At 38.2% G+C, this 17382-nt stretch overlaps 1 protein-coding gene across 4 annotated transcripts in view; it reads left to right on the top strand.

The window, feature by feature from the left end:
• Positions 1 to 17382, top strand: part of LOC127879772 (uncharacterized) — a 114331-nt gene that overhangs the window by 92279 nt on the left and 4670 nt on the right. For all 4 annotated transcript variants that reach the window (XM_052426825.1, XM_052426824.1, XM_052426823.1 and 1 more), the window contains exons 4-9: positions 8574 to 8714; positions 9660 to 9837; positions 10342 to 10896; positions 12268 to 12435; positions 14139 to 14351; positions 15039 to 15245. In XM_052426825.1, coding sequence (XP_052282785.1) covers positions 8574 to 8714; positions 9660 to 9837; positions 10342 to 10896; positions 12268 to 12435; positions 14139 to 14351; positions 15039 to 15245 — 1462 coding nt within the window. The remainder of the gene's footprint in view (positions 1 to 8573; positions 8715 to 9659; positions 9838 to 10341; positions 10897 to 12267; positions 12436 to 14138; positions 14352 to 15038; positions 15246 to 17382) is intronic.

Here is a 17382-nt window from a genome sequence, read left to right as displayed (position 1 = left end):
AATTGCTGGCCGCTGGCCGGAAAAAAGGGTTACCGCTTAAGAGGGGTGCATTATATAGTGTTTATCGACGGTCGCAGCACAGACCGGCCGCCTACACCGGGTGACCGGCAATGAGGGGTGACCGGAAGTAGGGGTTGGACTGTACGTTTATTCAACTTTAATGTACTTACATTTTGGCAACGTAAACTTAATCAACAATCATAAGCATAAAACAATATCAAATGATGCATATAATGTATTAAGAAATAAAATGTTCTCGAAAAGACCTGTGTTTCACTGTACTTGAGACATTAAACGAACAAGGAAAATATGTCACTTTAACTTGTCACAAAATTGTGGACAATCAATCGCTCGTTTTACTGTAAGGTTTCCATAGCAGCGCTCAAAATGTTTAGTCCTGTTTGTTGTCCGCCAGTCTGATTGTCCTGTGCCTGTGCCACAGGGTAGGCCACATAACTAGCTGTAGACATATGCTGGAAACCATGCTCTTGGTTAACAGATGACAATAACGATTGTTGTAATCTATGCTCAGGCACAGGCTGGCTGTAATTGTTTAGACCTGTAGGATATGTAGGCGGTGACAAAATACCGTTCGACTCCGCGTTATACAAGTCCATAGAAATCTGTAACTGGAGCCATAATTGCCTTTCTTTGGACAAATGTTTGGCACGAAGTGCACACTTTTCATTATATGGATAAAACTGAAAATTATAATTGAGATAATTGTTATGAAGGACAAGCATGAATTTAAGTAGATATAAGGTACAAATCATCATTCTGTCTGTAAAAGAATACAAATGGTAAATACCTGAAACATCTTCTTCTAGCGCCTTTGATATACTTTTCCAAACATTTGAGGTAAAATCTGAGTCACGATATGAAGAACTGTGTTGATTGTATAGTTCCGGGTAATTTTTCACCAATTCGATAAGTTTTTCAGTTGATTTTTGAGATGACGGCTACTCTCATCGTGCTTAATGTCGTCCGTATCTTGTCCACATCCGCATTAGAATGCTCACTTGAGCGTTCTTTTGCGGATATGCGGATGCTGATGCGGATACGGATGAATGGAATAAGCGCAGTGCATTTCAACTGGTTCTTTTTTTTGCGGATGCACATATGCGGATGCAGATACGGACAGATGGAATAGCAGCCTAACAGTACTTGCCTGCTCACTTGTTTAATAAGCATGATGGAAAATAATCAAACCTTGTCAAATTTTAGGAGGGGGGGGGGGGTTGGGTAAGCCTTTTTCCGTCTCCGCTCCAACCCCCCCCCCCCCCCTTTCTAAATCTGCCTGTGGTGATTTCAGGGTCCAATTATTGTCTTGCAGGAAGTGAATTACCTAAAGTTATTTACAGAAAGAACTTAAATATATCACAGAAAATAAGATTAAAAATAAATGTTTGTAGACAAAATGTTTGTTTTGACTGTATAATGTAAATATAGTTTGCTGCAATATTTGTTACCCGTAATTCCTTTCAGACCTGCTTGTTTTTGCATACCTGATAATGTCTTGCAGCCAATAAAGTTAACCCTTAACCTCTTAGATAATACTTTCATGCCTGTGTAGTCCCTATGAAAATTAAATTTAATTAACCCATTTATGCTTAGTGGACTGTCCCATCCTTCTAAATTGGATCAATTTATTTCCAAAATTAGGGATGTCTAGTATATTTATTTCTATATCTAGAATTTTTTTTACAGAAATTCCTTTAAGCAAACAGCACAGACCCTGATGAGACGCCGCATCATGCAGCGTCTCATCTGGGTCTACGCTGTTTGCCAAGGCCTTTTTTCTAGACGCTAGGCATAAATGGGTTAAATTTAATTTAAGACCTTTCTGACTAGATTCACATTTTAAAGGCTTCATTTCAAATCCTTAGATACTGATATTAAAGCAGCATACAGCATAAAACCTGAACAGACTGCGAGTCACTCCCTGGAGGATGTTCTGGTTTTATTATGCTCCCCCCAAAAAAAATTGGGGGAGCATATAGTCGCCGCTTCATTTGTCCGTCCGGGCTATTTCTCAGCAATTAATGACCAGAATTCAATGAAACTTTATGGGAAGCTTTACTACCAAGAGGAGATTTGCATATTATCAGCCGGTTCTGATCGGATGATTTTGCACAGAGTTATGGCCCTTTGAAATTTTCCATTAACTGTACATATAGTGCAATTCTTGTCCGGGGATTTCTCAGCAACTAATGACTGGAATTCAATGAAACTTTATGGGAAGCTTCACTACCAAGAGGAGATATGCATATTATCAGCGGGTTCTGGTCGGACGATTTTTCACAGAGTTATAGCCCTTTGAAATTTTCTATAAAAAATTTTATTGTCCCCCCAACTACTGTGCCCTCAAGACGTTTCCTTTTATCTGAATATATAGTGCAATATTGTGACAAAAAAAACCTTTGGGGAGCATCACCCGTCTCCTGTTTCTTGTTTATGCTGTTTGCACCTAGCCATTTTCACTTTTCTGCTATGTGGGAAAGGGTTAGTACTCATTGACTGTCTTTGTTATTGTCGGGATAGCTATAACCAGCCACTTTCATCAGACTGTAAAATTTCCTCTGATCAGTTTAGCCAGACACAATCTTGTTAGGCAACTTCTTATTGGAAATGTCACCAAATAGAAAGTCTTGCCATGATTGCCTATTTCCTCATGTTTTCTTACGGAAATAACTCGTACATAGTCTGCCATATCGTATTGCATTCTCCATGCATGTCTTGAATTACTGGAGGGGAATTTAATAGTCATGTGGCCATGTGATGGTAAAGCCCAATAATCTATAGTCATACAGTGATTGGTCTGTCTATCCATCTGTCAGTATGTCGTTAACCCTTTCCCACTCAGAAGCAAAGTGAAAATGGCAAACAGAATAAAACCAGAACAGCCTGCGAGTAACTGGCAGTCTGTTCAGGCTTTATGCTGTTTGCTACTCATCAGTATCTTAGGATTGGAAATGAAGCCTTTCAAACTTGAATTTATAAAGAAAGGACTTAAATTTAATTAGATTTTCTTAAGGACTTCGATGCGTCAAAGTGCATTTCTGAGTGGTAAAGCCGGGTTAACTTGATACGAATGTTTGTCTACCACCAAACATGTTTATTACACTTTCACCCTTAAACATTTATGGCTTATTACCATTCTTGATCCATTTATATCAGTCCGACATCTAATTTGATGTTTATGTTGACAAGGTCCATCCCTGCAGTGGGGTGGTATTTTGGAGTCACTCTGTCATTGGTCTCAAAATTTGCAGATATTGGTACAATAGCAATCGTGAAACATAAAGTAGTATGCAAAGCGACAGAGCCAATATGCAAATGCATTGAAGAGAAGATGATGCATACATTGTTAGCATGGAACATTTAACCATTTACCACTTAGATACATATTTCTACGCATTTGTAGTCCCTTAGAACGTTTAATTAAATTAAAGACCTTTCCTACTAGCTTCAAGTTTTAGAGGCTTCATTGGCAACCCTTACATACTGATGAGCAGCAAACAGCATAAAATCTGAACAGACTAGGAGTTACTCGCGGGCTGTTCTGGTTTTATGCTGTTTGCACATAGCCATTTTCACTATGCTTCTGAGCATTGAACATTTAACCCTTTGCATGCTGGGAAATTTGTCGTCTGCAAAAATGTCGTCTGCTGAATTTCTAAAATTAGCATTTTCTTCGATTCTTTTTCAAAGAATACTATCAGAATAGCAAACAGTTTGGATCCTTATGAGACGCCACGTTCTGTGGCGTCTCATCTGGATCCAAACTGTTTGCAAAGGCCTTCAAAATCCGGTTCCAGCGCTTAAAGGGTTAAAACATATAGGATCTGCAAGCTGTTGAGGCCACCAAGACAACGTGACTGTATGCTGGCGGTCTCAGGTGTCCAGATTTACCATACCAATCTCAGACTTACCTTCCTGAGGGATTTTGCACGCAGACTTGATGATGTTTGTCATGCATGTGGTAGCCTTTCTTATAATGATGATTGCATGATGAAGTGCAAAGAATATTTACATACCAGTGTTTTTTTCAACATTTTGGTAATGGGGTCGGGTCCCTTTGGATTGGGAAAAATAGCAGCATTTTGACAAAAATTGGAAAATTAGAGTTTTTGTTGTTTTGCTAACAAATGCTTTTAAATTGAGAATAGAAGTATTTTCAAAATTGTATTTACTTAGGTTCAGCTTGTAAAAAATTAGATATTTCTTTAGAAACCTTTGATTGGTAATTTGTAGGTTCCATTTGGGAAAAAGATTAATTTTAATTGAAAAAAAAACACTGAATACTTTAATTGCATGAGAGACCAATATAGGCACAAGCCCTGTAGTCAGTTAGGCTGGCATTGGGTGCAGATGTGCACAGGTCACAACTCCACAAACTGCATCGAAACATGGAAATACTGGACCATGTCCTGGCCAAATATATATGTCATTGAGCTGCGTTCTGGCAAAATGTGGCTTTATGCATGTGTGTAAAGTGTTGTCCCAGATTTGCCTGTGCCTTCTGTTCAGGCTAAGCAGGGATGAAGTTTTCCAATTTAATTGTGTTTTTCCATGGAGGACTTTAAGGAAGCCTCTTTGTAACAAAAATCCAGTTTATGTACATTCAATTAACTACATTTTCCTAGATAGAGTCTCAAATGTATTTATTGAAGTTTTATGTATGGTCATCATAACGTTATGATTTCTACATCCCCAATGACCAAACCACCAATACTTGATATGTAAATGCATGTGTCTCACATAGCAATATCATCTTAGTCTCTCTCACACCCGGATGGAAGATCAAAAGATCCTAGACAGGGCTAATGATTTCAAAGCATGCCAAGCCAGGTACCTGAACTGTAGCTATTGGCAGGACTCTCTTCAGAGGACTTAAACAGATGGTGTTTGTTTGTGAATACTTTGGCTTTGCTTGGCCAATAATGCAGTATGCCTTTGTTTGCAAACCGTTTAAATGGTGAAGGTTATGATGAAATATTTGCTCTCAAAATCATGATAAGGTATAAACCATTCTTTTGATAAATTAGATGAAATAGTGTTTGTTATTTTTATTACTTCATTAACCCTTTACCACTTAGAAACATATTTGGACACATAGTCCCTTAGAAGGTTAATTAAAGGCCTTTCTTACTAAATTAAAGTTTTAAAGGCTTCATTTCCAACTCTTAGATACTGATGAGCAGCAAACAGCATAATACCTGAACAGACTGCCAGTTACTCTCAGGCTGTTCAGGTTTTATGCTGTTTGCACATAGCCATTTTCACTCTGCTTACTAAATTAAAGTTTTAAAGGCTTCATTTCCAACTCTTAGATACTGATGAGCAGCAAACAGCATAAAACCTGAACAGACTGCCAGTTACTCTCAGGCTGTTCAGGTTTTATGCTGTTTGCACATAGCCATTTTAACTTTGCCTCAGAGAGGCAAAGGGTTAAATAGTTGTTGTTATTGTTATTACTGTATTAACTTGGCTGCCATTACTCCACCATTCCATACAATTACTTCATTTGCTGATACATTTGAGGATAGATGTGGGATGTGTTTTTCCAGTAGATTAAAATGCAACCGAAATTGGTTGGGTCTGTGAGAAAGGTTTTGATTAAGTTCTGGAAATAACATACCATCACTCGTGATTAACTTTTGAGGGAATATTTGCATTTCTCTAAATTTTGTATTGAAACATAAATCAGCCTTCTTAAACTGAATTGATTTGTACATCAATGAATCCCATGCATGATCAGAAAGTCTCTGAGTTATCTAAGATTGTCAAATTTTATAGAAAATGTTATGATTGTGTGTTCATGAAGTTTTTTAAATGTAACAATATCTGTAAATTGTGCGCATTTCAAATGTTGTAATGAAAGGGAATGAAATAATATTCAAAATAACAAGCAAATAAAAATATATCAGTATTTTGTTAACTGCAGTCCCGGAAATCTGTAAAATGTCCCGGATTTTACAAAATCCATTATATACATGTACCTTATCTTAGGCTTAACTGCACCTCTAATCACTGTGTTCCCACTAATCCGCAGCGTCTCCATGGCAATGCCTGCCCGAAAAGGTGACTATGCTACGTGTCAAAATCGATCAATTAACAGGGGTCCTGTTATCATATCGATTGTCTCACGTCCGCAGTCAAACCGAAAAGGCGGCATTGTTTAATGAGGTTGTTAATTGGCTTTTATATACTACGTTATAATTTCCCTCTGCGTAAGGGCAAAGGAGTTGTTCTCACATCTGAAGTCCAACATTGTTGAGTAAAAAAGTAAAAGCAGGTTATGTTCGCACGTTTAACCGACAAAGAAGTTGCAATAGATTTTCGGACGCTCTTACTTTTCGGACACCCTAAATGTATCTCTGAAAATTATACTTTTAAAGGGGCCTTTTCATTGTGGTTATATTTTGGGAAACTACCAGGATTGCTCATATAAATAAAAAAAACATCCTCTCATAGTAATGGCACGGATGTTTGTTAACACTCTAGAGGCCACATTAATTGTCCGATCTTCATGAAACTTGGTCAGAAGCTTTGTCCTAATGAAATCTCGGTCAAGTTCGAAACTGGGTCGTGCCGGGTCAAAAACTAGGTCACTAGGTCAAAAATAAGAAAAACTTGTTAACACTGTAGAAGTCACATTTCATGCCCAATGTTCATGTAACTTTGTCAATATGTTTGTCTTAATGATATGTTAATTGAGTTCAAAAGTGGTTCAGGTCCGTTGAAAAACATGGCTGCCAGTGGGCTGGGACGTTTTCCTTATTTGGCTATAGAGAAACCTTGTAAACACTCTAGAGGTCACAATTTTTGCCCAATCATCATGAAAGTTGGTCAAAACATTGATTTGATTGATATCTCGGACAAGTTTGAAAATGGTCCAGATCGGTAAAAAATCATGGCCGCCAGTGGGCGGGGCATTTTTCTCTTTATGTATATAGTGAAAACATGTGAACACTCTAGAAGTCACATTTTTGGCTCAATTTTCATGAAATGTGGTCAGAACATTTGTTTCCTTGATATTAGAGTTGAGTTTGAAAATGGTTCCGGTCAGTTGAATAACATGGCTGCCGGGGGGGGGCAGTTTTCTCAAATTTATATAGTAAAAAAAGCTTGTGAACACTCTAGAAGTCACATTTTTTGCCCATTCATCATGAAACTTGGGGAAAAGATTGGTTTTATATATATCACATAATTAATGCCATAATTATTGCCTTTAGATTGTCCAAATTTTCATATTATACAAAATCCTTGTAAACACTCTAGAGGTCACAATTTTGTTTCAGATTTTATGAATCTTGGTCATAATATTCATTTTTGTAAGCAAAGTTTGATGTTTGGTAAGGGGGGTCAACTCAAAATATAGGTCACCAGGTCACATCTTACAAAAACAAAAACACTCCATATGCCAGAGTTTTGGTTCAATAATGATGAAACTTGACCAGGATGTTTGTCTGGACAATATCTAGGTCAAGTTTGACGTTTGGTAAAGATTGAATGAACCGACTCCTCTCAGGTGAGCGAACTAGGGCGATCTTGGCCCTCTTGTTTTAATAATATTCTTGTTTTTTTTTAATGAAGATTTTTAGGTCCAATGTTTAAATTTATCAATATAAAGCATTTAATGACAAGCTTCAATATATGCCAAAATCTGTGAAAAGGCCCCTTTAACTTAGTTTTTCTTCCTGCAGATGATGTGATATGTAGACAATAGCAATTTGGTGCTCTTTTCTAACACAAAAAACACATGGCTTGTATTTTGTAACGGAAGTAGTAATGTTTAATTTGACGTTAATAGATCTAGTGTATTTCGGATACTGTAGGCTTTCGAACTTAGCAATTTATGATGTGAAAAAAATGCGTACCAAAAATGCATATATCATGTCTTTATATGTCGCAATATTATGTATACATGTCCCGTAAAATTGAGCTCAATTTCGCGGAATTGGTCTGAAAATGTATGGCATGTATGACAAATCTGATGTACTAGCATGTAAAAAATGAGTAAATGATGCACAAATTGAGGGTCTGTACAAAGTTACTTAAATCTATTCCCCATACTGCGGGGTTTTGAAAATGTTTAATGGAAGCATCTAATACACAAGTTTGAACAAATTAAAAATAGTTCTTACCATCATACATCGCAAATAAACAGGTCAGTTGAGAAGTGACACATGTGAACACCATGCTGAAAGGACAGTCAATGGACAATTGATATTATTTCAATGTAATAGTTTAAATTGCATTTTCAATGCCTCACATTATGAGTGGTAGGGCCATATAATTTGCCCTTGTCCATCTGGTCTGTCATTCCGTCCCATTTTTCACTTGTGCATAACTCAAGCATTATTGGTGCTAGAGGGATGAAACTTTGCAAATATATCAACCTGCATGTGAGTTTTTGAACTTCATTTTTTGGTTCAGATGTTTGCAACAAAACAGGAGTGATGGCCCCTTTAAAAAAAACAACAACATGTTTTTCTTGTAACTCAACGCATTCTTTGTTTCATGACTCAACCCTCGTCCCCTGTCATCTGTGTGTGTTTGTATTTCAGAGTGATATTCAAGTGGATGACCACTAAGAACCTTCAGACGCTGCAGTTTGACAAGTATCCACCGGGATCCGCCGAGGAGCTCTTCAAGTTCCTGCAGAAGAAGGAGACAACCTACGCCAAAGTGTTTGCCGTCATCTGTGGGTGAGACAATATTGCTCATTCTTTGTGTTTACTTTTAAGAGATATTTTTTTGACGTCAAAGTGTTAGGCATTTGTGAGTGATATAATGCTATCAATCCTCAGTGGCCAAAAGAATTACAAGTGTCTGGGTTGTGCCATGAATCGTTTACATTCTTCCCAAAAATATTTTTAAAGGATTATTTCTATTCATCAAAAATTACGAAAAATTGCCCACTCATTTCAATTGCACAAACATAATGGACCTGTTCTTTTGTATGAAATAGTTTAATTGCTTAACATGTGATATCCTAACCTCGCTATCGAAAAAACGGAAATAAATGCATGCCGGTTAATGCTCATGATATTCCCACTATTTTCTAGCTATGCCAGCCTGTACTGTATGGTTCTGATGAGATATGGCAAGGGGAAGAAGTTCTGCCTATCAACTGGGAGGTCACGGGGTCAATACCCATTAGGGGAGCATTCTTTCAAGTCAGCCAAAAAATTGACTTGAAAGTGTCTTAATAAGCCTGAGGCTTTTGATACAATTGTGCTAAAATAAATAGGTTTAAACTAAGTGGTCAGAGTATAGACTGGAGCTAAACGCTGGTAAATGCATACCATATTCCCTCTATTCCCCAGGTATGCAAGCCTGTACTGTGTGGTGCTGACGGGCTATGCATACCATATTCCCTCTATTCCCCAGGTATGCAAGCCTGTACTGTGTGGTGCTGACGGGCTATGCATACCATATTCCCTCTATTCCCCAGGTATGCAAGCCTGTACTGTGTGGTGCTGACGGGCTATGCATACCATATTCCCTCTATTCCCCAGGTATGCAAGCCTGTACTGTGTGGTGCTGACGGGGTATGTATACAATATTCCCACTATTCCACAGGTACGCAAGCCTGTACTGCGTGGTACACGCTGACAGGCTATGCATACAATATTCCCTCTATTCCCCAGGTACGCAAGCCTGTACTGCGTGGTGTTGACGGGCTATGCCAAGGGGAAGGAGTTCCGGCCGGGTGACTCGTTCCAGGGCGAGTCCAACCACAGCTGGAATGCAGTGTACATCGACGACAACTGGCACCTCGTGGACACCAAGTGGGCCGCCATGATGCGTTGTAACAACAACAGCACTGTAAGTAGCAAGTCAGGGATACAGCTTTTCAATTATTTATAGCATATTATTATGGTAGCATACAAAAATTTTCATAATTAAGTAGGCAAACAATTAATGTTATTAATTTGTTATGGGACTATACTTTCCACTCAAACTTCATTCTGAAATAAGGAACTTCCTTTGAAAAAAATAACACACTAAGGCTAAAAGTGTTGTCCCAGAATAGCATGTGTGCTTTACACAGGCTAATCTGGAACAGCATAAATGCATTGACCCATTACCACTTAGATACGTATTTTCACGCATTTTTAGTCTGTAAGAAAGTTAAATTTAAAGTTTTAAGGGTTTCAGTTCCAACCCTTTAAAACTGATGAGCAGCATAACCAGCATAAAACCTGAGCAGACTTTGAGTTACTGGTTTTATGCTGGTTGCACATAGCCATTTTCACTTTGCTTGTGGCTGGGAAATGGTTAAGCTCCATTTTCCTAGAGTGTGGTTCATGTACAATATCTTCCTGGCAGGTCAGTGTGGAGGATGACTTCTACTTCCTGACAGACCCAGAGCAGTTCATCTATAGCCACTGGCCCCACCAGACCGAGTGGCAGTTCCTGCCAAGGAAGTACTCTCTTAGTGAGTTTGAGGAGCTGCCCTTCGTCAAACCCTTCTACTTCAAGACCGGCGTCCAGCTTGGCTGGACTGAGAAGCCTATCATTAGGTCTGCCCATGGCGTGGTCACGTGGACTTTAAAAAACCCAAAGCCTCTGAAATTCGGCTACAAGGTTATGCTTGACAATACTAATAATAACAACAACAGCCTGAGAAATAAGTGCCCCGATTTAAAAACTTGCATGTACCAAGAAAGCAAAGTGGACGAGACAAAGTTTGTTTTCCGTGCCCCGAGGGTTGGTTTGTACACAGTTAAAATCTATGCTAAGAGCCTGGAGCCGTCTGATGCCAACAAGAATCTTACTGAGATTGTTGAGTACCTGGTGGAGGTGAGGGAACCAGCGCCTGACGCAGCCCCACTTCCCCCCTGTAGTGACACGGTTTGGGGACCAGGGGACAAGTCCAGGAAGGTGAATGTCATATTCTTATTGATTCTTTTTTTTCATAGTGAGTAAATTATATTTTTTCACTCAAGAAACAAGGTGCAGAATAATGTATCAATTGTTGCCATTATTAAACTCTGTTTGACATTATGTGGTCACTATTTATTTACCTCATCCATGTCACATTCTCATGAAAACTTGTTTATTTCTAGTTTATGTTAACTGATATTTCTTTGAAATGATGTGTGCTTTTATGCCCCCAGATCGAATGATTGGTGGTATATTGTTTTTGGCCTGTCTGTCTGTCTGTCTGTTATTCTGTCCCAAAACTTTAACCGTAGCGATAACTTTTGCAATATTGAAGATAGCAACTTGATATTTTGCATGCATGTGTATCTCATAGAGCTTCACATTTTGAGTGGTGAAAGGTCAAGGTCAAAGTCATCCTTCAAGGTCAAAGGTCAAATATATGGCTTCAAAGCGGCGCAGTAGGGGGCATTGTGTTTCACAAACACAGCTCTTGTTTATTTACTTCAAATGCATGTTGCTATTGTATATGTGTGTTAATGATAAAAAGCTTTTATGTTAAAGTCAAAATACAATGTACCGTAATTACTCTATGTTTTCGGACACTTAAAATAATTAACATTTTTTGTGTCTGAAAATTTAGATACCAAAAATATTCAAAAATTACAGGTGTCTGAAAATTTAGAGACAAAAATGAAGGTGTCCGAACATTATAATTATATTGAAATAAATGCAATAAATCAATGTACAATAAGTTTTGTGAACTCTTCTTTTTCTGCTTAAACAAATAAAAACAACTTTTTGGGTAAATCCATTATTTTCTACTGGTTTACATGGTTATTTACCCAATTACGCTAATGTTATGGTCCATTGCCCTTTATTACCTTAATTCCGTTGTAAAAATCCATGATCGAAGTGTCACAAGATAAGCGAAAACAAGACCAAAGTCTGTAGAAAAGCGCGGTTAAATATACTGTCCGAAAATTAAGAGACATTAATTATGGACGAAAACCCGTATGTCCGAAAATTAAGAGTCACGAAAAATAATTATTTTTGCTAAAAAAGAGGGTGTTCGAACACTTAGAGGGTCCGAAAACTTGAGTAATTATGGTATACTATTCTGTTCTGTTCTTATTACAATAAACTAAACACAGTCAGCACTCGCAAATACTTTTGTTTCAATACGTTTATATGTGACTTACATAATATCTGCTGAAATATATCTTCAAGAGAACACTAAACACATGTTCATCTAGGTGACATTAGATTTGAAAAAAAGGACAAAAATCTATGCACATAAATACAAATAAAGAACCCACTAAAGTCAGAACTGGACATGACATTCAATAGACTGTATGATATTTTTTGCAGCTTGGTTTGAAAGCGGACACTAAGTCAGGTGTTGTCACGTCGTTTGAGCCCCAAGTGGAGTTGAAGTTTCAGAAGACGAGGTCGATGCGAGTCATGTGCAAGCTGCGACGTCATGACGTGGACGACACTATCCTGCAGCGGTGCATCCATGTCAGCAACCATGATAAGGTAATGTGGTTTCATCTTTTCCTGCTCAGAAGCAAAAGTGAAAATGGCGATATGCAACTACCATTAAACCAGAACAGCCTTCAAGTAACTTGCAGTCTGCTCAGGTTTAATGCTGTTTGCCGCTCATCATTCTCTAGGGTTTGAAATAAAGCCTTTAAAACTTGAAACTAAAAAGAAACTGCTTACATTAATTGAGCTGCGCTCTGTGAAAAAGGGGGGTTTAATGCATGCTCGTAAAGTGTTGTCCAAATTAGCCTGTGCAGTCCTCACAGGCTAGTGCAGTCCTCACAGGCTAGTGCAGTCCTCACAGGCTAGTGCAGTCCTCACAGGCTAGTGCAGTCCTCACAGGCTAGTGCAGTCCTCACAGGCTAGTGCAGACCTCACAGGCTAGTGCAGTCCTCACAGGCTAGTGCAGTCCTCACAGGCTAGTGCAGTCCTCACAGGCTAGTGCAGTCCTCACTAGTGCAGTCCTCACAGGCTAGTGCAGTCCTCACAGGCTAGTGCAGTCCTCACAGGCTAGTGCAGTCCTCACAGGCTAGTGCAGTCCACACAGGCTAGTGCAGTCCTCACAGGCTAGTGCAGTCCTCACAGGCTAGTGCAGTCCTCACAGGCTAGTGCAGTCCTCACAGGCTAGTGCAGTTCTCACAGGCTAGTGCAGTTCTCACAGGCTAGTGCAGTTCTCACAGGCTAATCAGGGACAACACTTTCCACCTGAACTGGATTTTTGCAATGAAGAGATTTTCTTTAAAAGAATATATAATAAAAGAGGAAAGTGTCTTCCTTATAAGCCTGTGCAGACTGCACTGGCTAATCTGGGACCACACTCTACGCTCATGCATCAAAACTCCCCTTTTCACAGAGCACATCCCAATTCAATGTTTCTAAGGGGCTACAAAGTGCGTTGCTGACTGGTTAAGGGTCACAAAATAATACTTGTAGGTCAGTGTTTGTTGTCAAAAATAAACCATGACCAGAAGATTAAAATGTGTTTGGGTTAAATCATGAACCGATAACATGCATCTAAACTTTGAAACAACTATGTATTACCTACAAGACATATTATTTTGATGTTATCAAGGCTTTAAATATATCTCTGTCATAGTGGCAGGAGTCACAACACTCCACATGTTTTAATGGACCTCTCATAATTTGGATTTAATTTGTCAATTTTGTATTTACGGTTCTGGAATTAAGCAGACCTGAGTAGATCGACCATTGCATTTGTTAACAGATAATTATACATGTGACTCAGTGATAAAAACATGTGATTTTCAAATTGGGGTTAAATTTATCAGCTTAAATATTTTTATAAAGCACTTCAATGCTTGGAATGTGTCAGGGCCCATAATTATTGCAGAATTACAAATGGATGACTTTCTTATTTGTTTGTATGAAAGTTTTAGCATGCCGTTGTAGAATTTTAATTAATCTGAGAAGTAAAATAATGAAACCATTGGTTTGCTTAATCCCGAAATCAGTTACAAATACTGTGTAAGTATCATTTTTATGAAAATGAGGGCTTTAATTTTTTACAATAATCCAAACAACGAATTTCTACTTTGTAAATGACACTTCTTAATATCATGACCACAGGCAAGCATTATATAATATGACATCTTTAATTCTAGATCACCTAATTAAATTAAATGATGAACTACAAATGGTTCAAAATGCGTATCTCAGTAGCAAAGGGTAAATTCTAGATCACAATAGCACTGAGCCTTCCGGAGCCCGGGGAATACGGCGTGAACATACTGGTGAGTCAGCCCAACAACAAGCGGCTGTATGCGCACGCATGCCAGTACCTCGTGATATATCTCTCGGATGATGAGAAGACGATGTTTGTGAGCGAGATCTCGAGAGGCCATAGCGCTGACGAGGTGGATGCAGCCATATTTGAGAGTGATGAGAAAGAGGTAAATGTGTGTTTGAGCCTGGATATGGGAATACGGGGCTTAATGTATGTGCATAAAATGTTGTACCTGATTAGCTTGTGCAGTCATGGGCTGTGCTAATAAAAGAAGACATTTTTCAACTAAATTCCTAAACTGGAATTTCGCTTATAAGTCCTAAACTTGAATTTCACTTATAAGTCCTTAACTGGAATTTCGCTTATAAGTCCTAAGCTGGAATCTGCGTATAAGAGACGTCCTTGAAACCAAAAAACTCATAAAAGCTGAAAGTGTCCTCCCTTATTAGTCGGTGTCGGATGAAACACGCTAATCAAGGACAGCACTTTCCGCTTTTATTGTATTTTTTGTTTACAGAAAGTCTGTTCTTAACAGAAGTATAGTTTAGGCTGAAAGTGTCGTCCCTCCAGTCTGCACAGGCTAATCTGGGTTGACACATTGCGCACCTTAAACCTGGTTTTCCAGAGGAGAGCTCGTCTGTAACGTTGGACTGGAAACAGGCTCTGTATATGTATATAGACTGAAGACAATAAATGATAAGGCTGCGTATTTTAAAAGTTGTGCAGGATGAAAAATATTTACCATAGTTTATTCTTATTCTCAGATAGTATCTCTGGGAAAATTAATTAGTTCAGATTCTTAATTTTATCAAAGGTTGAAATTTTCAATTGTGATTGTGAATTGTAATTTCAGAAACTTGCAGCATGGAACATACCCGCAATTGAAACCCTAGAGATTCAGGAGCGGAGAGGTCCACCCAAGGTGCCGACAGATTTTGAACTTCTGCCCATGATGAGCGAGTCCCCGAAGCCAACACCGTCCAACCTGGGTAGCATGGTATCGTTCTTCGACTTCACCGACCGACTCGTAATAGAGTCACTCGACACACATGCTGAAGAGGTCAGTTTGATACCTGGTGAAATGGGGCATGCACGCCTTTATTATTTGTATTATTTTTTGAGAAAATGCTCCAATAGTGAAATTTGCCATGCAAGCCTAAAATATTTTTGTTTTAGAAAGATTTTTACAATTCCCACCTACTAGTATAAAAACGCTGAGTGAGCTTAAATTAAAATTTTCCATTTCACCTGCTCATGAGCTGGGATATTTTTTAAGGACTATTTGTAATTTAACCCTTCACCACTTAGATATGAGCCATGCTCTGTGAAAAGGGATTTAATGCATGTGCGTAAACTGTTGTCCCAGATTAGCCTGTGCAATCTGCACAGGCTAATTTGTGATGACACTTCCCGCTTTTATGATATTTTCTGTTCAAAGAAAGTGTCTTCTTAGCGCAATTCCAGTTTGGGGGGACAGTATCGTCCCTATTTAGACTGTGCAGACTGCACAGGCTTATCTAGGACGACACTTTACGCACATGCATTAAACCCCTTTTTCACAGAGCATGGCTCATATGTATTTTGATGCATTTGTTGTCACTTAGAAAGTTAAATTAAATGAAAGACCTTTCTTACTAGATTCAAGTTTTAAAGGCTTCATTTCCAACCCTTAGATACTGATGAGCAGCAAAGAGCCTAAAACCTAAACAGACTGCGAGTAACTTGCTGGCTGTTCTGGTTTTATGCTGTTTGCACATAGCCATTTTTACTTTGCTTCTTATGGGGAAAAGGGTTAATGTAATGAGAAGCAGGTTTTGTGTCTCTTGAGAGATGATTTTTATTTTGCATTCTCACTGTCAATTATAGATTTAGAATAATAGTAAAATTATCTACCGGTACAAACAAGCTGAGAAGTTATTGCCTGTTTTCCTTCATTTCAATATGCAAAGACCGTCAGCGTGTAAGCTGTATTTATGAAGGAAATAGCATGTGGCGTCAAAAAATACGACCATCTCATTTATATTGAGGTATAATAAAGATTAAAAGTTAAATTAAACTAGATTAAAAAGTTTTTTGTGAGAAAGTTCTTACTAAGGCAACACATTTTTGAAGACTTCAGACAGCATCAAGCCCTGATTGTTTTCTTTAAATAATCTCAAACAGCAAACGCATATAACATTTTTAAGAAAGGTTAATGAAAATAACAGCTAGATAGTTTGTCATTTAGAATATTATTATTGAGATCATTTGGAGCGGTATTGAGCATTCTGGATGAACAAGTATTCAGTAAAAATGTTAAATACATGCAACCAAGATTTCTAGTGTGGCATTTTTATGCCCCTGGATCGATAGATCGGGGGTATATTGTTTTTGTCCTGTCTGTCTGTCTGTCTGTCATTCTGTCCAAAACTTTTACCTTGGTTAAAAATTGATAACTTTTGCAATATTTAACATACCAACTTGATATTTACCATGCATGTGTATCTCATGGAGCTGCTCATTTTGAGTGGTGAAAAGTCAAGGTCATCCTTCAAGGTCAAAGGTCAAATATCATTGTATTTTTCTTTCCTAAAACTTTAACCTTCGTTAAAGTTTTATCATAACTTTTTTAATATTGAACACAGCAACTTCATATTTGGCATGCATGGGTATCTCGTGGAGCTGCACATTTTGAGTGGTGAAAGGTCAAGGTCAAGTTCATCCTTCAAGGTCAAAGGTCAAAAAAATAATTTAAAGAATTCATTTCTCCATTCAATCTCGTACTTACTTCTCGTGGAGCTGCACATTTTGAGTGGTGAAAGGTCAAGGTAAAGGTCAACCTTCAAGGTCAAAGTTTTAAATATAAAAAACATAAATTTTCATAACTTTTTTAATATTGAACACAGCAACTTCATATTTAGCATGCATGTGTATCTCGTGAAGCTGCTCATTTTGAGCGGTGAAAGGTCAAGTTCATCCTTCAAGGTCAAAGGTAAAAAAATAAATAAAAAAATTCATTTCTCCATTCAATCTCTTACTTACTTCTTGTGGAGCTGCATATTTTGAGTGGAAAAAAGGTCAAGGTCAGCCTTCAAGGTAAAAAAATAACAAACATAAATTTTCATAACTTTTTATGCCCCCAGATCGAATGATCAGGGGCATATTGTTTTTGGCCTGTCGGTCTGTCATTCCGTCATTCTGTCCCAAACCTTTAACCT

This window comes from Dreissena polymorpha, chromosome 4, assembly GCF_020536995.1.
Source record: "Dreissena polymorpha isolate Duluth1 chromosome 4, UMN_Dpol_1.0, whole genome shotgun sequence".
NCBI lineage: Eukaryota > Metazoa > Mollusca > Bivalvia > Myida > Dreissenidae > Dreissena > Dreissena polymorpha.
The sequence above is the reverse complement of the archived record's forward strand: the minus strand, read 5'-3'. Positions and strand labels throughout refer to the sequence as shown.